This window comes from Athene cunicularia (assembly GCF_003259725.1).
Source record: "Athene cunicularia isolate RWA chromosome 4 unlocalized genomic scaffold, athCun1 chr4_part1, whole genome shotgun sequence".
NCBI classification, from domain to species: domain Eukaryota; kingdom Metazoa; phylum Chordata; class Aves; order Strigiformes; family Strigidae; genus Athene; species Athene cunicularia.
In genome coordinates this window covers 13061429-13083734 of record NW_020799098.1, presented here as the reverse complement: position 1 = coordinate 13083734, position 22306 = coordinate 13061429, and the positions used below count along the sequence as shown (strand labels likewise).

General features: G+C 38.2%; 1 protein-coding gene across 9 annotated transcripts in view; it reads right to left on the bottom strand.

The window, feature by feature from the left end:
• EVC2 (EvC ciliary complex subunit 2) overlaps window positions 1-22306 on the bottom strand; it is a 75807-nt gene that overhangs the window by 41289 nt on the left and 12212 nt on the right. For 8 of the 9 annotated variants that reach the window (XR_003398204.1, XM_026846721.1, XM_026846724.1 and 5 more), the window contains 5 exons: window positions 20066-20252; window positions 17491-17600; window positions 16305-16367; window positions 11225-11359; window positions 9508-9659 (listed from right to left, as the gene is read on the bottom strand). Coding sequence is in view for 8 of the 9 variants with exons in the window: in XM_026846721.1 (XP_026702522.1) it covers window positions 9508-9659; window positions 11225-11359; window positions 16305-16367; window positions 17491-17600; window positions 20066-20252 (647 nt within the window). In the remaining variant the exon portion in view is untranslated. The remainder of the gene's footprint in view (window positions 1-9507; window positions 9660-11224; window positions 11360-16304; window positions 16368-17490; window positions 17601-20065; window positions 20253-22306) is intronic. The other variant, XM_026846725.1, reaches the window with a different exon arrangement.

Here is a 22306-nt window from a genome sequence, read left to right as displayed (position 1 = left end):
CATCTTTTTGTCAAACAAATTTTCATTTATGTAAGCAAATAAAGTTTAACTGAAAGAAGTCAGTGATGTATTACTATTACTGCCCCTCTGTTAAACACAAGAGATGCATTTTCTCCATTCAGAAATTAATGGGATGGAATTAAGTTGTTTTCTTATAATGACTTAAATACTTGAAGTATTTAGGAGACGTTAGCTTAAGCTATGATAATCTACCACAAAGAGGCAGTGAAATTTTTCTGTCACGGTCTCTCAAAACCCCAGAAATCCACTGGCAATGTCCATGCTCATCTCAGTGATCTGCTCCATGGCTGACTGGTTCTAGCTACAAAACCTCCTCCATTTCCCCCATCTTCCTCCCATACATGAGCAGAAATCCCTGCCTCTGAAACACTGTGTGTCTGAAAGACTCTTCACAGTAACATGAAGATCCTGTAAGAGCTAATGTTTTTTATAATGTCCTCAAAACAATACAATAAGCCAGCTTCTCTGTGCTGTCTGCAGATGGATGCCTTGGCTGGTGGTCAGCTACATCCAGTTGAGTTCCCTGACACCCTGCCTGCTCCCTCTGCTTGGGGAAAGTCCTTCTCACTCCAGGACAGGGTGACAAACACAGAGGCCAGACGATGGTAAGATCAAGGGAACAGGATGCTGAGGCAACACAGCAACCACTTCAAATGGGCAGTGCGGATGTGTATTTTCTTAGTTGTCCTGTTCACCGAAGTCCTACGACTTCTGTTCATATAGCCTGCTAGTGCTATACTGTTTACTTATGACAACTTAAAAGTGTTTCAGTTTTGTACATACACTTAAATAAAAAGAAGGGTCTAGAAAATGGGAGCTTTATCCTATAACATTTCCCTAATGACTGTCAGGCCATGGTAAGAGGCTCCCCTTTGTAGATTCACCAATTCATTGTTAGCCTATAGAATTCAAGCCACCGGATTTATTTTTCTGTATTAATTCATGTTTCAAATCCAGTAGCTCTCATTTAACTGAAGTGTATCTGTCTTTTGTAAGAAACATCTCATCTTGGTTTTCAAGTATGCCCTAACAGAGAACTAAACAACACTCTAATTAATTCTTCCACTTGATAACTCCTTTGAGACTTAAAATGGTCACCTTACTCTCAGCTTGAATTTGCTTAGTTACAACTTCCACCTGTCTTTATGTGCTAGAATAACAAGTTATTTAATTATTATTTTTCTGCTCTTCATGTGTGCACTGATAGATGGTGGTCACAGCACCTAATAAATAACCTTTTTTTACTGAGATGTGAAAGACTGAATTCCTCATCTCTCTCCCTGGAAGGCAACACTTTACAGCTCCACCACACTGATTCATAGCTCGTAACACATTTCTTAGCACAAATGCAGAATTTTTTTCAGCTTGCTTTGAAAAAAGATTAAGCCATTCCTCACCCACCTCCTTACTTATTACTTTTCCAGTCTTCTCCAGCAGTGACCCCAAGAATGAAAGTCCAAACTAAACACCATCACCACATTTTCTATTGTTAGCTTCCCCTCAGTCTTCCCACAGCATTTCTTCCTATTTATTGCAAGTCATTATAGATTAGACCTCATTTCATTTTGAGCAAGATTCCCATGCTCCTCCTCACTCAGAAAGCTATGTTACCCAATTAATTCCACTCCTCAGAGATCATTATGTCAAATGCAGGTGGAGCAATAGGTGTAGTTCACCTTACACTCATGTGTCAGTGAGTGATGAGGTTGTTAAGATTTCAGGTGTAATCTGCAACTCACCCTCCATTTTCCTAACAACACATCAGTGAAGAAGGCAATGAAGCAGTAGCAGCATGTGAACTGTTCTACCAATCCAAGGGTAACAGCATGGAGAAAAAGTTAATTACAAGCCACAGCTCTCTCAGGCCACAACCTGGAAAGAAAAGCCAGGTCATTACCTTTCTTCGGTGGCAGCTGAAGAAACACTGCATCTCTAAAAATTTGAAATCTACCTCCCATGCAATGTGCTCTGCTTCTGATCTGCCTCCTCCACACAGCAGCCAGAGGGAATGAGACAAGCTCATCACATGCACCAGAAACCTTGCTTCAAGCTCTTACTCCAAATGAGAGGTTGGGGGCAGCTTTAACAAGCTGTATCAATACAGTCTTAGTCTGAGACTGTACAAAACAGGAATTCTGTACATATAATAAACCAAATGCTTTCAGACACAAGTCCATGAGAAGAGCAATGCTTACAATCATCGAGATTAAATGTGCAATGTTTTGTGACACCCAGGAAAAAAAAAAAACAAAACCAAAACAAAACACTAACCCGACACTGTGTCTTCTGAAACCAAGGTAGATTTAATAAATTGCTTTAAATGCTCTGCACTCTGCTCATTACAGTAATTCATGTTTAAAAGGTCTCACATGTCTTCCTGAGCATATTCAACATGATGAAACATGAAAGCCAGTGAAGTACACATAGCAGATGGCAACCTACTGATGAAAAAGATCAAAGCTTCTGTTGGACAAAGCACGCAGAGATAGGATGAGGACAGTACAGAAGACAAGTGATACAAAAGTGTGGGAGAAGGAAAAGTGAACAGACATGTAGAAAACTAAGCTGAAAACAGCAAGGGTAAAGATTTTTCACTCACTTGAAGAGGAATTAAAAGATCTGTCAGAAGACCTGGGAGGGGAGAATCCCAGACGTCAAATACAGAGAAGCAGAGAGAGTGCCTGAGCATCTGGTATCTTCCACAGACCTAATAAAAGAATTCAGGAAAGCAGCTATTGTCAGAAAGGAAACAACTACATTTAATTTTAAAAAAACCCACACCACAAAAAAAGGAAACCTTTCATTGACTACAAAATAACTGTGTTTTTAAGTCTTATTCAAATTCCCATGGAAGGAATTTTTGAACAGGAGAATAATAGCAACTGAATGTAACAGTCCTAAAATGAACTAAGGGCTTTCTGACACCTTTTTAAAATTAATTCAGAGTTTATAAAGATAAGAGACTACTGTGACACAATTTTCTGAAGTGTAATGGGGAGAGAAACATCAAGAAAACTCCCCTTCAGTGATACTTTCTTACCAAAACAGAAAACCTCATCATTTTCAGAAACTCATCTCCTAACTTGCAAATGGAAACCAACTAGTGGCATGCAGCAACAGCATCCAGAAGGCACTGGAGCCCAGCGGTAGCAGTTTCTGCAAAAGCCTTCCTTCACGATACACAGTGTTGCCAAAAAACATGTAATTTAGGGCTATTTGTGGATGGTTCCTGTCTCCACTGCCCTGACACCCTGCAGCAGCCACGACCCAAAGCACTGCGGAACAGCAGCTGCATCAACTGCTGCTGGAGAGAGGAGCACAGCCGGGGATGGACAGACAGACATACAACTGCCCCCAGCCCAGTGGCATCCACTGCTACTGCCTGAGCCAGAGCAGCACGTCTCCTGCACCCATGGGCACAATGCCAACAGGTCAGCTTAACTGAGGAAGGGAAAAGGAGAACAAAAAAGAAGTGTTATGGTCCATGTTGCCTTGTCACGCTTCAGAGAAGTGAAGACGGAGAGAGTGTCAGATAGGGAGAATCATCCAGCCAAGACATTAAATTGTATGTTCCAGGGCTGGCTTTAGTAACAGTGAGCAAAGAAAGCCAGTTCAAGTATAAAGGGCATCAAAGGCCTTCAGTTGCAGATGTGGTTTGTTTCCTAAATCATCCATTTACTGAGAGATTAATAATACAACATCTATCAGTTGGGTTGTGCTTTGGTTTTTTGCTTGTTTTGTTTTTTGGTGCGGGGTTTTTTTTTTTGTTTGTGTTGTTTTTGTTTTGGGTTTTTTTTTTTAATTGCTGTGTCAATGTGGACCCTATGCACAGTGCTGCAGATTCCTCCTTCCCACATTCTCCTGCTGGGTCTGGTCTCAACACAGATTGCAAATACTTCAGGGCAGGGATTTATGCAGGCTGCAGCACCAGGTGTAAATTTTTGCAGGAGACCAAAACCATACTGAAGTAGAAGCACAGGTAATAGCATGAGGTCCAAATGACCACCACCAGCTACTGAGTGCTCAAATGCTTCAGTCCTCCTGTGCTGAAGCAGGATGCATTGCCTTTCCCTGGTCTCTGCCTGCTGACAGGCTGGATGCAGCCTACCTGTGTTAGAGGAGGACTGAAGATGCCCTGTAGCTACATCAGTAGCTGTACTGGCCTGCAGCCAGCTCTGAACTGGGAGAGTTCATCCATCAGTCCTGTGACACCGTTATACAGCTAAGAGCAAACTCAGCACATCTGAAATGTGAGCTTATAGAGAACACAGGACATCTCATCAGTAAATAAAATTGCTAAGAAAGGTATGTGATGATTATCTAAGGATGCTTTCCCATGGATGAATCACAGGGTAGGTTTAGCTTTCCAGAAAAACCCAAGATGCTGACAAAATCAGAAACAGGATTCTCATGATATATAGTCAAAGATTTAAAAGAGAACCCACACAACTGAAAAAGATGATAAATTGAGCTGAGAGACCAGAGGCTCTTCAGAAAAAAAAAACCAAAACAAACCAACCTCTCAAAAGTCTAAGCACTATTAAATTCCTTTAACTCTACACAGCAATATAAAGAGAGTAAAGGTATTTAAATTCTTAAATTAATCTGTTTTAAAAACATTTGAATAATCCTCTATTTAAGAGACTGAGAACCTCTGCTTTGGTTGCAGAAAGTGTGAAAACTGATAAATCAGTGATCTTCAGCAAACCAATTTAAAAAATAAAGCTAGATATAACACAGCTGTTGCAACAGAGCTCAGATGATGTTATTTCACTGAAAAACTACTATGCAAAAAGAATATAAAAAAGACTCCCATACTGCTTCCAGTGAATTCATCACACATTTTGCCACTGATTTTAAAAGTACCAACTTCAGCCCAGATACCAGGAAAAGCATAAATAAATATGGCTATATGCATTAATGCCTGAGGAGCTTCCATATCTGCTGTGATCTACTCAGATTCTTCTGATCTACTCAGACGGGGTGAGTAATCAGATGACAGCAACAGCAGGAGATATCAATTTTCTTTCAAAATCCTACAGAATAAAGCATCACTAACAGCACTACTCTCAAAAGCAGACTGTTTTCTGACTGAAATAAATTATTCTGGGTGGACAGTAGAAATGACCCACATAATTCTGAACACGATTACCTCATTAGAAAAGTGCCATTTTTTAGATGAAGAAAAGATATGTATTCATTAATTTCACATTATTTGTTTTCTTCAGTCCCCCTGTGTTACGGATCCTATCACCTATTAAGCATTTGAGTTTCTCTGATGGAAAAAAATGAATAGTTTACACACCTGTCAAGTTTATAACAGCATTCATAACAGAACTGCAAATGCAGGGTTTGGGGTTCATTTCATGTGACATATCCATGTGACTTTTTAATTGTTGTATTCCTGCAATGTACACATTGCACAAAAACAGAGCAACAAATATCCCCTTCCTTCAAAAAATCTAAAATTTCAGTAACACTTTCTAAAAGTTATGACAGAAATCTAGCACCTCATATTTTTTTCGTATTAACAATGTAATTATTTCTCACCATTTTCTATGCAGGAATATTTAGATCAAGCTGCTATGACAATGTGATCTTCTATTTTTACTTTCCATTTGAATTCAGGGTTAAAAAAAACCCCACATTTGCTCCCTAGCAAATGAAATTGAGATGTACAGCAAGAAATTTACATTTAGAAAGAAAAACTGAACTTCTAATATGGTAGTAAATTGTTTTTGACTTTTCTGTCAAGGTTCTCTGGAGACAGTTTGATCCTGTTCTCTACTACATTGGCCTTAATGCCCTCTACTATAAAAAAAAATTAGCTGCAATGCATACATATTACTTAGTGATTTCCCAGAATAACTGGCAGTATGTATTGTGTATCAGCAAGCAGGTTCAAGTTCAGCTAGAGCTTTGCCAAACTCAAGGAAGCACAGCTGTACAAAGTGAAGATGAAAAAGAAGAGTTGCAGTAGTGGAAAGCCATTTAAAGAAATTGTCTTTAACACATCTGTATCTTTTGAGACTATGAACATTGTCAAACTTCATCACATTGGACACAAACCCAAACTTCTCAGCTCTCTTCATGTTCTGTTCTAGACATACAGAAAAAGAGATCCACAACATTTTGGAACATGACCTTCTCTGCACATGTCAAATATGCAAATCATATAGCTTCTTCTTATTAGCATTCATTGCCAATGGGACAATATTCAGGAATATATACAGTAAGGAACCTATTGAGAATAAAAGTCAAGATATTTTGCTGCATAATGTACATCAAGGATATGACTTATTAAGACAAAGCTCACAAAATGAGTAACTAAGAAGCTTCCTTATGAAATATTAAAAGTATGTTTTGTTCTCTAGCCAATCCTCCTGACGTTGCAAACTGTCTAAATTCCAAAGATGTCCCTGTCCATAAATATTGAACACATACTCCTAATGTATTTGCTAAACAATTTGGCACGGTCACTTCATAAAAGACATTAACTATTAACACAGTTTTACATCGTAAAGAAGACAAAAATTATGTGGCTCTTACTTTTCCAAGTAATTTTCTCATTTGTGCCTGGACAAAAGAATAAAGCACCAGAACAATTCCAACTGTGTTTACTATCACAGTGCAATTTGAAAAATAATGTATCAATTACATTGGTAAGCTTATACATATGCCACAGAGAAAATGACACATAGCTGCACCAATACATGCAGAACGAATTATCAAACTAGCATACAAACAGGATGTTGTTGGTTGGTTGAAAATATCTAAAGTATTAAAAGCCCTCTAACAAAAGCCCCTTTACTTTTGCCTCCCCAAATAATCAAAACCAGGATTATTATGCTAAAATCCATACTGGTATACATACGACATGAAAAAAATGTGCTCAAAATACAAGCCCAGTTCTTATCCTCAGGATACTGACACTTCTTTAAGACAATACAAACCTAATTCCTCAGTTCCTTACAAAAAACCTGACTATTCCATAACGTGACACTAAACGTGATAAACCAAAATACAATGTTGTTGAAAAACTGTGACCACAATTAGTAAAATTACAACATTTCATTCAAGCATGGAATCCATTCAAATTGACTACAATTATCCATTAAGAAATTACAAATGCACAATCTTTATTTTTCCCATTAAGTTTTGCAAATTACTATCCTTAAAGCAGGTAATTCAGTAAAAAGGATTACTTCATTCCGGTTTTACCCTAGATCACTGTCATAAAAGCTCCTAAGACAATGGTACAGTATTTTATCTTTGTCTTCGGAATCAGCTAAAAACCTGGATAACATACAACAGTTATACAAAAGTATAAGACTAAAGCAAAACCTTTAAGGAGTATAGACCAGAAATTAAAGGACTGCTTTGACGCAACTAGCAGAGTGAATAAGGAATCAACATTAAGAGATGAGGAAACATGCTAAGCTAAATATCATATAAAAGTGTTAACAATGAGAAATAAAACAAGTGGTGTGATGTAGCTACTGAAGAAAGCAGAAACAATACTGCATGTATCTAATACAGGCATTAAAGTAATGCTGTAGCCTTTTTCACCAACCAGCTCGCAAGACTGAGATTCATTTCACTCACCTTCAGAGTCCTGTAACTGAGCTAATCAGTCCAGGCTCCAGGCTTTAGGGTCAGCAGCCATACAACTCATTTTGTGGAAGTCTACTTGAGGATGAGAATAATCATACCCTAGAAGTGCCCTTTTTCACCCCTGAGTAAAAAAGGGAACTCAGGTCAACTTGGTGTAGGAGTTCACATCACAGAGATCCTCACTCAGTCAGATAAACTGCACCATCAGTAAGAGAGGAGAGGAACAAGTATGTAGTAACTGAATACACATATTCAATGAGTGCCAATAAAAAGAGGGAAAGAATAGAAAAAAATATGGTATGTCGATCTGTGTGTCACCTCTTAACAGTAAATGAATCGGAAGGTCCACTTGAAAACTACAAGAAATCAGAAGAACTGTGATAATCTAAATAGGGATTAGGAAGCACCCACTGCTAACAGGTTGAGACTGATTTCAGCCCTTCACAGTAACATCTATCACCCTTTCAATCATCTTTTGCAGCAGGAACCACTGTAACTCTGGATGCTTCTGTGGTCTACCTACCATCTTCATCCCAGAAGATGGAAAAGATAACTCAGAAGGTGAAGAAGGGTAGTGACTGTTTACTAATGGGCATCTACTTTATTCAATGCAATGTCTACCTTCTTAGAGGTAGAGAAAACAGAAACTGTGAGGAAGCAAGTGGAATCAAGAGAGACATTTGTGCTAACTGCATAAGAATATTAAAAAAATTTAGCCCCTGGATACATACTCAAACTAAGAAATAAATTGTGTTTTATGGGTTTAGAAATAATCCAGTTATAAAAATAATCCTATCCAAAGGTTTGCAAGAATATTTACCTTTCTAAACCATAACATATATGAAGATAGTCCAGCGTTTTGGTTTTGTTTTTTTTTTTTCAAACTAGGTAGATATTCACTATCTCTGAAAGAAAGTAATACTAAATTAGTAATACTAATTTTAGTAATACTAAAATACTAATAGAAAGTAATAAATACTAAAGTGAGTTATAGAAATATTTGATCCTGTTCTTCTTAATATTCACATAATGATTTTCAAGATAAGTCTTCTCAAAGCCTGAGTTGCTATATAAAGCAAGGACCAATGTGTAATTTAGAGAGATAAGTATCCCAATTATTAAGGAAATGCAGGAAATAATAATGCTGTTACCCTTGAAGAAAAAAAAAAATCACTTCCATGGTCCTGTAACTTTTCCTTTTCAGCTTCTAGATTTTATAGTTGCATAAACACTGCCTGTAACCTGACTTTATAGGAGCTAATGGTAAGACTGAACAAACAAAATACGCTCTGTCCTCACATCAGACCTTTATCCAGTTCAGCTGAAGAACAGATGACCTTTAACAACATGCTTCTGTCAAACAGCCCTGACTAGCCTTTCAACAACAAAGGTAGAGTCCCTCTGCCCCACCCAGTGGTCCCTCTGATTGCAGCTACACAGTATCTTTCCAGCAGCACTGCCTTCTGTCACTCCTTAGACTCTGACCCAGCTGTTTCCAAAATATGCTGCTAAACAGGAATGCTGGCACCCAGCAGGGGCTCTCTTTTCTAGGACAAAAGCCACCTTTTTGAAAGCAGAATGTAGAATAGCAATAGTAGAATACACCCTTTCAACATTTTCTTGTACACAGAACAGTTTCCCTTAGTGAACACAAAGAGGCAAAACCAGATGTTCACTTGGATTGGAAAACTTGCATGCCAAAGGCCTAGATGGAGCTGTGACTTCTATAGGTGAAGCAATATGAAATACAACAATTTTCAGTTCCCACATACAGCTCTTTAATATAGCTCACTTGAAGGGCAGATACTCAAAACATATTCACAGGTTTGGTTGAAGTGTAGTAAATATGATGTAATAACAGTGAATTCTTACTCTTCTAAAGCCTGGAGCATGTTACCAGATTCTTCAAAGGACAGAATATCGATGATTTGGTCGTTCATAATTATGTCTTCGCTAAAGAGATCACCTGAATTAAACTGAGAGTGCTCCAGTTTATGATTTTGGCTCAGTTCCTGACATATCTCCTGAAAAAAAACCAAAAAAGCAAGTAAACTTCAGATTGTGAAAAAAAATTCACACTGAGAGTCTGATCTAATTTTATTGCAGTTAACACTGGATGAGATGGTTCCTACTTATCACAGCTGGAAAGGGTATAAAGAGATTGTGCAATTCAGATACGTATCTGAAAAATATACTACTTTCATTTCAGGATGAACTTTTCATATATAAATGATCTGGAATACAAATAAATAAATGAATGAAGAAGACAGGAGTCTCTACATTGACTTTGGTAGGCTTGTGAAAGCCTTCTTGGAGGTTATCTTCCACTACAAACTTTCTGGGCCAGTTGTTTAAAAATTGCTGTGGTATACAAATTATATACAGCAAGATTACAGTATTATGAAATGATAACTTGAATAAATGAAATGTTATTTATTTCATTTATTCAAAAATAAAATGAAAACAACTTGAAAAACTAATCCTATGAATGATGGAAGTGATTCAGGTAGTTTGCAGTAGAGTGAGACTCTCTTGAGACTGAGGGCTGGTAAAAATACTACACCAAAAACCCACTATAAATATCTGATGCTAGGAGCAAACTGGCTCTTCTTTACAATTTCATTATCACAGCTTTTTCTGTAAAAAGAAACAAGGCACACTCATTTAAAGGAATTATTTTTTGAGACCTAAAATAAATAAAAAATTGTTGATGGATTAATTGTCAACTGCAGAAAATACTGCTGCAAATGCTTTGTAAGCTTCTCTGGTCAGTCCAGAAGGATGGGAGATCCACCACAGTCCAAGCAGAGGAGGGGTTCAAACCTCTGAGTACACCTCTCTTGGAGGACTGCTCCAATCATTGTAATACTCTGATTGAATAGCTCCCTCCCACTGAAGTTGCTCCACTTTATATAAATACATAAATAATTAATAGAAACAAGGGCTGGAACTTGGTCCAACTTGATGAATATTTATCAGACACTGTATTTTCTCCCTCCATCCCAGTATGTACTGAAATACTTTCTGCAAACTGGCACAGCTTGGATAACGAACACTGAAAATGCTCCATCCCCCAAACCAAATGTTTTGCTTAATCACTCAAAAGATTAATGCACATCCAAGGAACCAAGACACCTAAATTCAAAACCCTATTCCTGGTAATCAGAAATACCATTTGGATGCAAGTCTGCTGTGCTCAAGGTAAGTGGTCTGCTCCTTGGGCAACTGTTTATAACCCACAGACATCCTGCCTCTCATTCTGAGAGATAAAGAGGAGAGAAGGTAAGAAGGAATATGAAAAGAAATTAACAGCCAAGGGGTAATCTCCCTCCAGTTCAAAGCTAACACCCAGGTGCTGACAGCAGGTTTTTTGGCCAGATTATCATTCTTATGCTCCCTCTAAATCTGATTGTGCTAAAGATTAGAAATTGTCGAGATTACATTACTAGCAAATTCAAACCATCACTTGGTGGCTTTTTATTTACCCTCAAGAACTCTCTAAGCATTCTGTATTAGTTAGCAAGTTACATCATCAGATATGATCAATGAAAAAATTTAACTAAGTACTATTACAGACAGTATGACTCACCTGTTTTTTACTATGGAAACTCCATTTTAGTATTTGGGTTCGGTAAACAATGAAAAAACCAGCACATGTCAGTACAAGGGAAACAAAAAAAGCAATGAAGAACCCTGAAGCATGAATAGCATGGCTGTACGAAACCTGAAATTAAAATATCATATTATTAAAACTACATTTTAAATATACATAAAGATCAGACTTAAAGACTGTAACTGCAAGCAACACAGTAAATTGTTTTTAAATGGCTTCACACAACTTCAGGGTTTCTCAGCATTTTATTAGTATTATCAAACAAGTGTCTCTTTTCCATAGGTTGTCAAATCAGCATGGTTCATTATGTTCATCTAGTTCAAACTCCTGTGTAACTCCAAGCAACAGAACTCCTGCAGACTGAATTTTAGGTGCTGTGACCCGTGTGTCCTGTACTTAATAGTCTGTTTTCCAGTATTGCCAAACTCTCCTAAGTTTCATTCAAATTGATGGCATTTGATGTTGCTTGGAGGGTCTGAAAAATCAGTCTAATGTTAGCTACCTTTAATTAATGGCCATTTCACAGTTCGGTCAAACTGAGTAATCACCATAGGGACAAAGCACCAATAGGAGCTCAGAATAAATCCATAACTAACAGTTGACAAGACCACCCAATGCTGCACCCTTGCAATTTCTGCCTGAGCCAGAGACAGAAAAGAAGAGCAGGAGCACTGGAACTGTGAGCCAGCTAACAAACTTTGTAGGCCTTTCACTTTAGTTCTTAATTTAATCTTTAAATTGAATTGCATTAAAAATTAATTTTTACTTCATGCTCCATGTAGCAAAAGTTAATTCAGTATTTGCTTAGTTCTTTGAGATCTTTGGATGAAAAACAGCACAGCTATTAGTATAATGTTTCACCACAAACTAATCACTCTGCTGGGGCTAAAAAGTGTAAATAATTAACATGTTGCTTGTAAACTGGGCTTGGTCATCTCTTAGAGCAGAAACCTGAGAATATTCCATGCAGTCAATGGTAATTCAGCACAGAAAGTGATAATCAAACATGGTCCACAATTGAAAAGGATTTATTCCAATTTAACTGCAGAATTTTATCCTTTAACTGCTCAGTTTTTCTCTCTCCATTATGTTTTCATACATGGAAAATCTGTCATATCTCTAACTGAAAGGAACTACTTAGTTGTTTCACAGGTTCAGCTCCTCAAAGCTGCTGGAGATGCTCAGTACTCATCGATTTCAACATGATTTCAGTTGAATTAGGCAATGAAGTCAGTATCGAGGAGATCATCAAGATGTTAATACAGTCTACTATTTGGCACAGCTCCAAGAAGCGGATCCAAGGTTTTCTTCACAGTACTGTACATGTAGGATCAACAATTTCTCTGACTGACAGAGGTATGATTGATTTGCTTTTTGGTTTCATTTTGGTTTTTTATGTGCTTATTCTAAAATACGAAAACCCTTGAAGTACTTTGAGGTTCACTAAAATGTTTTGGGATTAAGTATTTATGTGAGTAAGCCAACCATAAATTCTTTCTAATACCTTTCAATACCATTAAATTTTAAACAGAAACAAGAAAGAAAAGAAAAAGAGGAGCAACACATTAATTTCCTGGTTCCACGTGTAATTGCCTGAATGTTTTTTCTTGATGTAGCTTCTGACTAGTCTGGCCAGTTGTTTCCATCATGCTCCCCTGTACCATGGCCAACCACTAAGGACACCCAGCACATCTACATCAGTATCAGTACCAACTCACTTTCTGACTCTGCGCTGCCCTTCAGTTCCTTTCTATGAGATCAGTTAAAACTGCATCACTTCGCATCAAAGTATCTTCATTTTTAAATGTATATGGAAGATGATTATGCAAATATTAAGTAATTCCCTTTCCTAACCCCGTGTTTACTCCCTTCACAGATCAAAAGGGTTTAGCTCATACCCCTTTAACAGTCGCTGAGCCAACAAACATCCGTGCATGACTTGGAAAAAATGCAATTACTCTAAATCAGTCTGCTGTCTCCAGCTTCTCTGCTTGCACTGTGTGGCCAAGGCGGGGGATCACAGAAGAGTTTCCTTGAGCTCAGCCACACCAAGGCTCTGCCTGAGGTCCCACCACTTTCAAGGAACAGGAGATACTGTAGATAATACTTTGGGAAAAAAATGCTGCTTTGGACCCACTTCATCATTTTGTCCGAATTCACTTGCATTTGTCTAATTTCCAAGCACTCTGTGAAATTTAGGGATCTCTCTAGACCTCTGGAGAAAGCAGGAATCTAGCGATGCTATGGGTTCAGTGGAGCTGAAATGAAGCTGGTTAAATTTTGATGGAGTAAAAGCACTGTCTAGGGAATGAACCTGTGCTTTCTAAGTAAAGTAAAAGGCAAGATCTATGCAGGACAGTCAGTCTGCATCAGGTCAGGCAGTTCTGTCAAAGGTTAAGCTCTGATGGAGAAAAATGGACAGGGAATTATCTGTGTTTTTATACTTAAAGAAATACGGGTTCTGGAAGCACTGTCCATGTCATTGGGGGGCTGTAAACCAAAGCAGAAAGACACAGCAGGTACCTAATGGCATTTGAAAGCATCACAGCAGATGGTGCTGGGCAGGTGCACAAGCCATGGTGTAGGACCAGCGCTGGCATAGCAAGCCAACCTTCAAACCCCTGACACACCGGTAAGCCTCAAACCCGATATCCTAAGCTAACTTGTTAAGCCATTCCAATAGCACAAAGAGGCATTACAAGCCCAAGTTTCTTTCAAAAACTGCTGCACTCCCACTGATTTGAAGGATACTGAGGGAAGCAAGTCTGGTAAAAATCAGATCAAAGTAATTATTATCATCCATCTCATGCAATGTGCTTGGATGGGAGAACTTCCTTTTGTCTTTTTCACTACAGCTTCCCATTCAGCATCAAAACCACTCAGCCGAGGGCAGAGGCACACAGTACTCACAGCCCCTGAAGCGGTGTGGGAAGACATCTGGCATGGACACTCAGATGAGCAGCATTCATATTTTTTCATAACCCACAAAATTATCTTGTCACAGACAACCAAGCACTTTCTTCCAGAGGTACAGAAGAGAAAATCCACAGGGTTTGCGAAACTTTAGAACAGTAGCCAAGTGTGCAAGCAAACCAAAAGTGTGCAAGCAAGAAAGCTGACAGGATCAACTTAGCACAGCACTGCCATGACTACATAATTAAGCCTTCTCTTCTCTGTCCTCAAAGTCAACATTTAGTATCCATTTAGTCGCACATGTGTTTGCTTTACCACATCCATGAACAGGTTTAAATAAATGAACAGATTTTAATAAATAAAATCTGAGATTGAGAGCATTCATGACAGCTGAAGATATGGATGAAATACAATACATCACACCTTTTTCAGCAGATCATAATTTCCTTGCACAAACTGATTTCATTCTGAAACACTTTATGCTTGGCCACAGCCCAAAGGCAAATATTTTGCATGTGAAACATGATGTGTTCCATAATTTCCAAGCTTTATTTCTGAAATATTAACAGTATTCTCCACACACCTTTACCACACATTTTAATTACAAAACCTGTTCATTTAGTAAGTTCAAACACAGCTGAGTCAATTTTACCTAACTGTGGCATAGTCCCCAAGAACTTGTTGAGGTCTAACTATCAAGTTCAAGCTGGAAAAAAACCACACTATAAAGGTGTACTATCACTATAGTAATAGATTGCAGGAATTTTCACAGTGCACTGAGACCAATGTAGCTTACAGTCTTAGCTTAGACATCACCAACTACTGTGGATCAATTCATACTGAACTCTACAGAAAACCATTCATGAAGCTATTTTTCTAACCCAGTCAGCTACTGCATGGCTTACACCTTTAAGAACAAGAGTTTCCAAAAAATACATTTAGGACAATCCCAAACATAATTCTTAGCTATACAAATGTTCCGTCCTTTTAAATTATACTAGATCTTTCTCCAGGAACAATGAGTTCTCTAGCTCATGTATAGTTTTACTTTATATCATGTTTAATTCTGGCTTTCATTTTAACAGAATGGGCATGATCTTCAATTATGAGAAAGGCAAGTCTGGACTTACATCTATTACACTAATAGAAGCTCAGAGGGCAAGAGATCCCCATCAAAGAAAATACTGGACCTAGAGGCCCCTATACCCAATATCCAAATAGACTGATTTTAAAGGTGGAGAGGAATTCATGGGATAGACCCATGGAAGGAATGGGAGGTCTAGCCCTCAGGGCCTCTTCAGTCAAGCCCCATCCACACAAACTTCAGATTTCAAATGATATAACCACAGCAAAAATGTTCTGGGGTGAAAAAGCTATTTTCTGTTGTCTGAACACAAATAATCACAGCGTTCTTGTCAACCAAGCCCCTGCTCCTTAAAAAAAGGCAACAACAGCAGCCTGCCAAAGTAATGAGGAGTTAGGGGAGAAAAACAAGTTTGGTGCAATGAACGTGATGGATGCAGTGGGGAGTTCTCTGATAAAAAATTACCTAGAAGAATAACACTTTGCTGCAATCAATGTAATTTTGCAGGTTTATTTGGCCTCTTAGAAACCATGTTGATTCAGAAGCCAGGAACAGATATTGGAAGGATGACTAGTGGAAAAACAAAAGGCAAACATAAACTATGCCTCTGTTACTGTAGTTTTATTTCTCAGGCTCCCCACACAGCTATTTTCTGATTTGTATATCAGCTCGATACAAAAACCTTTTCTCAACAGGTGGAAGATAACTCCACCCTTTTGGAAAGGCAAAACACTTTCTCATGGTCAAAAGGAGCAGGTGAGTATATTCTTCATCACAGTTCTCTGTGCCTGGACAATTCTTCAAATGAAAAAACCATGGCTAGGAACATAACGGGAGTTTGTAGATTTTCCATACTAAATATTGTTGCTTTAAGACTATTTTAACTCCTGTTTTCTTTCTCTTAAAAACTGAAAAGGCAGAACTTGTGTATGATTAATAGCCAATAACTGAGTGATGAGATACAAGTATGTAAGTACGTCTTTAGCTCCTAGGATTTAGTTTAGATTGTCCATAAGTTTAAGCAGGAGAGTCAACCTAATACGAAATCATAGAACTTACCTTGGTCTTTTCTTCTTCAGTTATGGTGAATGATGCTGTCAATGATACAAGATGTGTCTTATTCTGAGAGATACAAAAATATTACATGTATTAAAAAAACCTGAGCAGAATCCACTGGTAAGCAGCCCAGTCTCTAGAAAAGCCTCTCCTTTGAAGGTAAGCTGTACTTCTCAACAAGCTTGAAGCTGAAATAAATCTGATAGGATCTGTACTTCGGGGTAATACTAACAGACATGGAAGCAGCTGCTCTATGCAATACACTCCCCTTCTAATGACACAGAGGCATATTGTGGTGCTCACAGAATTACGTTTTTCTGTGCCTATAAAATCTGGGATAACTGAAAACACACAAAACAGGAGCCACAGTCAGTGCATACATCTGTATGTCTATACATCCCTGTTTTTTGAACTCCTGCTCTCTACCAATCTAGTATCACTCTTGTGCACGTTAAACATTTTTTCCTCTAAACAAAAGAGAAACAACAGCTGAAATGAAAATACATCCGCGGGTTCTAATTTCATGCAATTATGAAAACCACAGAAAAAAATATCAAGCCATGTTTAAGAATTGGAAGATTTTACTTTGGAAAAAAACACTTGTCCTGCCTCCTGCTGAAACCCTGTCTAACAACCCCAGTGTTAGACCAGTTTTCTCAAAGCCTGGTGCAACCGAGTTCTCAAAAATCAGTAAGGATGAAGATTCCTCAGCTTCTCTGAAAAATCTCTTTTAGAGCTTCACAACTCTCATACTAAAAAAGTGTCTTCCTTATAAACAAGGGGGGTTTCCTTTGCTGCAACTTGTGTTGTTGGGTTTTTTTTTTTGTGATAAATATATTTTAAAATTTTCAATCTCTCACAGACTACAGGAATATATATATTAAGTATGTGAAACATCATTATTTCCTCCTGGATACACAGATAAACTCGAGAGAAATACAAAATGTAGAATGAAAAGCTACAGAACAACACACAAAGATATTTCACCTATTTAAGGAGGTCTACGACTTCCTAAGCTATGAAGGATAGCCCATGTAATTATAAATTCATAGTAAACTGATTCAGAGAGCCTAAGAACTTCATTTCATTACACATAGGACTCAATGCTGAGGCAGATAAGAACCCCTCTGGACACTTGGGTTTTTTTACAAAAATTGTGAAGAGCAAAATAAAATTTTAAAGGAGATACCTGTGATAAACTCCTGAAAGTCAGCTTCACTGGCAGCATCAAGACCCTGCCATCCCACATTTCTTTTGCATCAAGAAGTGCTGAGTAGTTGATTGCAAAGTGTTCTCCACCTGTTAAAAAAGAGAGAAAACCCCAATTGTGTAAATGAAGCAGGTGAGGTACATCTGTCAGTGCAACAACGGTCTTTAAGTAACTGTATTTGCATTTCCTTGAACACAAGAGTATCTACACTGACTTGCAAACAACCCAGTACAACTGCACATTTTTTTTTGCACAAGCAGACTGGGTGAGCATCTCTGAAGAGTTGAGTACCCAGCTGAGCTCAGCTGCAGTTACAGACATTTGTAAAATCTGAAAAGCAATTTCAGTATGAGGAAAACATTTGAGAGGCTTTTTAGGTTCCTCTTTAGACTGTGCTTCCTCACCAGCAAAAGTGCTCTCCTAGGAACTGCGGCAGGTGCAGCCGCCCAGTGAAAGCAGAGCTGCTTGGCTGCTGAGGTGTGGCAGCTCCTGGCTGCCTTTGTGCTCAGGGCTCTGTGGTAACTGGGGCCTTTGGCCAAAGGGAGCAACTACTGACTGCAGGTCAGGTTGGGCCTGGGGATCAGTGGAAGCTCGTCCCCTGGAGTAGCATACTGCAGCTGAGAACTCTCCCCTTGGGTTGGGATGTAGCCCAAGGAAACTCCTTGAGGTGATTTGGGTCAAGACACTGCCCTGAGCAGGTCCTCGAGGTTGAGAACCCTCACTTGTTAGGTGAGTGATAGAGTGTTCTGGGTTGTCATTAAACCCTACAGAGCTCTTGGTTATGTGTTTTGGGTTGTTGTTAAACCCTAGGAAGCTGTTCTGTTCTCCTCTCAGACATCTGAACCTGCAGTTTGTGAAGGGCTAGTTAATTGTGTTAATAATAAATTTTGAATTTTTGGAGGTTGCTTGTTTATTTGAGAGCCTCCATAGCAAGAACCAAGCTGCAATAAAACTCACCACACTGACTTCAATAGATTTTCTCTGTCCCAGGAAAATTTCTCAAAAATTCCTGGGGAAGTCTTGTGACAGACCTTGAGCTTTTCCCTTCTGACACAGCAGATGCCCCACATCCAGAATAAACAGTTCCTGGCCACATAAGCCCAGCAACATCCTTTGTATCTGCTGCCCTAAGAATTCAAGCAAATTCGGCTCAGGATCTGGAAACTGGGCTAAATGATGCCTCAAGCTACTGAAAAGCATCATGTTTTGACTCATACTAAAACTCAACATGACATATTTATAAATACTTTATTTTATAAAGTGGACAGCCTACATTATAACCACTAACTGGTTGATTCTCTTCCTAATGAAACCAAAGACAAATCGACTAAGATTTCAGCTGAATTTTGATCCACAGTGCATTGGAGCACTGAAGAATTATTACAGCTAACATGCAGCTTGACAGTACAAAGGTCTGTGTAGGCATAGCCTTTCTGTCCAGACCTAGTGGCTCACTCCAAGACTGACATAATAATGATGAAATCTTAAACTATGCAGAAATCTGTTCTGCCAGATTTTCCTCCACTTCAGTATTCTTCATGCTGATTCATGCAACATATATGGTCTGGAAAAGATAGCTTCAATTCCAGATTCAGTAATTATAAATAATTAGGTAACTGCTCCAACTTGGTTACTCGATCAGCTCTGCAAGCCATTTTTCCATTTTTTCTTGGATCATTCTTTCTTAGGAACCTCTGTTGAGAGCCAGCAATTACCTGACGCTTTCAAAAAAGAACAGCCCTATAATCAGTACCACTACTTACACTGCTGTTATTAGAAATGGAGTCTGACTATCCATTTGCAATCAGACAGCAGCCCCAGCAGCCCTACTTATTTCCCTTTCCTATTTGGAAATCTCTCACTAGTAAAACATTATCATAACCCTAGATATTTCAACCATAAACAGGTATCACTGAACACTTCTGAAGCTCCAAGAGAAATAGCATGGCTCTCAAAAGCAAGCCAGTAATTTTCTGTATGCTTGGACTTAGGGAAAAGGAGATGAAGAAATCAAGAAAGGTTAAATTTTATGAATGTGCAATGATCCAACTGTGACCAAAGGAAAAGACTGACTCCAGGAGTAGAACAGGTTTCTCTCTTACTTGCTTTGATTTTATAATTTGTTCAGTTTGGGGAGAACAGATACTGAGAAGAGCTGCCTTATTTCTGATGAATCATTATTGCCTGCTTGCACGGCTTTTTGCAATTCCAGTGCACCTCAATACCTCAGCAAGCCAATCTGACACGCTTGGCTAAAGGAAGACTCATCAGATACGATTAAAATGGCTTCTGCAGCAGCTTTTAAAACTATCCAAAATGAACTGAAGGGGCTTACTTCTGTGCCTGGGAGATCAGAAGCAGTTCAAAGGTGGGAGTCAAAATAGGAGTTAATACAATTGTAAACTGCAGCACAAAACCTTTCCCACAGTTGTTTACCTGTATTAACTGATAATTGGAGAATTCATACTACAAAAATAAATAAATAAGCATCATGATCTGAACTGATGCTCTTCCACAGGTGTAATCAGGGGTATTTCCCCACAGATTTTGTTACCTTGCAAGAATCTTTTCCTGTAAATCTGTATGCCATTGGTGGTCTTATTACCACTGTTTTTTTGAACATGTAGACCAGTGATATTGTCCAGCACCATAAGATCTGTAATGTTTGGTGAGAGCAGCATGTTGGTGTTATTAATCAGAAGTGTAATGTATGCAGTTTGAGGGTCATGTTCAACATCCACCTGAAAACAGAAATATTAGTATTAATGGTGCAAAATGGCTGTATGTGAATCTTAACAGCAAAATTAGTCTTGATTACTAATAAAAGTTTATTTTATGGGTAAACTTATTTTCTGAAGGCAGTGATGCATATTTGCATACCTGCAAATGGTGCTACACTCAGTTTGATCTCAAACTCCAAAGGAGATTTTAATCTTTGGTATGTCAAAGTGTTGCTTGGACACAAAGGGACAGAAAGTTGATGTAGGAAACCCAGCTCATGCAGAGCCAGAAGTGAGAACAAGAATCTAAATATCCCCTTGATACTTCATGTAACACAGAACTGGATCATAACTTTTTATAAACAGAGTCCGGAAAATTCTTAACTTTGAACTTCTGTACAACAAGGATCTTTCTTTTGCAAGCTGCCCTTGCTGCAAATTCATTCTCTCCATGCAGTTTTGGTCTCTATTTCCCTTTTTTTTCACAGCAACCATATTCTCCGAAGGGTTTTGGCTGCCTCAATTCACCCTTCCCATGGGAGGGCTGATGGAGCCACCAGTGAACTTGGAGTTCATGGCTCTGCTTCCAGTTAGTGGTGAAACACATAAGCTAATCATCAGTCTCTAGCAATACACACTTACGTGATTTTATTTACTTATTCCATTAGGCCATTAACTCTTATTAGGTAATTATACCCTCTAAATTAAATTATTTTGAGCACAGAATTGCTTACTGACCTCTCACCTTTCAAATTACCTTCCCCTATAACTCATATTAAACCAGAACTGTCTAAAACTTTATTGGATTTATAATATGCTGGCCTATAGTATAGCCATGATGGTGTATCAGGTTTCTAATAATGACACCAATTAACATTTATTTAACTGACTGTAGTATGATTCAGGATGAGCTTTTCTCTTTTTTCTTCCTCATTTTTAGGAAATGTTTACTCTGTATCTGGACAGTATCTGGACACAGGCAAATATAAACAATAAGCAGCCCCAACAGAAATGAGTTCTAAAAATATGAATTGTGGTAGACTTTAGAAATCACACCAGAGTTCATGGCAGCCACAAGATTCGATATATGTAGTTATGATTTCATTGTGCACCACTGATCTCTGCATTTCATACTAATTCAGTATAGATACAGATTAAAGTTTTAGAATATTTTATGAATCAAGGAACAAAAATGTTTATTGAAATTATTATTGCTTAGCTTGCATTTTTCTATTTAAGTGGCAATAATTAAAGTACATTTGAATAAATCTGTTTATATAATTCTCCTTGGTATACCACACCAAATTTTCCAAGCTCATTACAGCAAGTTCAACCTTAATTGTGTTAAAAAAAGCTTGTGAAGGAAAAAACCCAACTATTCATTGTACTAGATTCTGCAAATAATTGTCAGCATGTATAACAACAGTCTTAATCATATTTGTGAGGAAAGCATTACCAATTTCATGTGTTTGTATATCATGAACTATACTCCAATAGTCATGAGACTTAAAATCACAAAGTATTAAAAATGTGATACATTTGGGGGAGATTTTCTCTCCCCATTTCTGAACTGGCCTGACGCGGGCAGCATGCCTTTCAATCTTTCCTGTGGAGTCACCAAGGCTAGAAACTTTATTTTAAAAGCACAAACAAAATGAAACAGGAAAAAAAGCCTCAAAGCCACATAAAGAAAATACAAAGCCACAGAGCAGAGACCCTGACACAATCACCAAAGCAAGAAAATACACCTTGAAAGACGCAAGGTTCAAACTGCATGAGTTGTTAATACTGTATTATGCTCCACAGTAAGCGTGGATGGGCTTGTGCAGACAAATGCATGCAATATCAAAAGAGGGAGCTGGGGATACGGAGAAATAGAAAAAAAATTTTCCTCCATTCATTTTCCCATACCTTTCCCTTGCTATTCAAGGCAAAAAATGAGGATTTCAGGTCTGTTCCTGTGCTTCTAAGCAGGCAAAAATATATTCATTTACATTTGGGGAGAGGGGATATACACAGTAATTTTGATAAATTCCTACAATAAAATAGGCAGAGAAAGTAGCATGTGCATATTC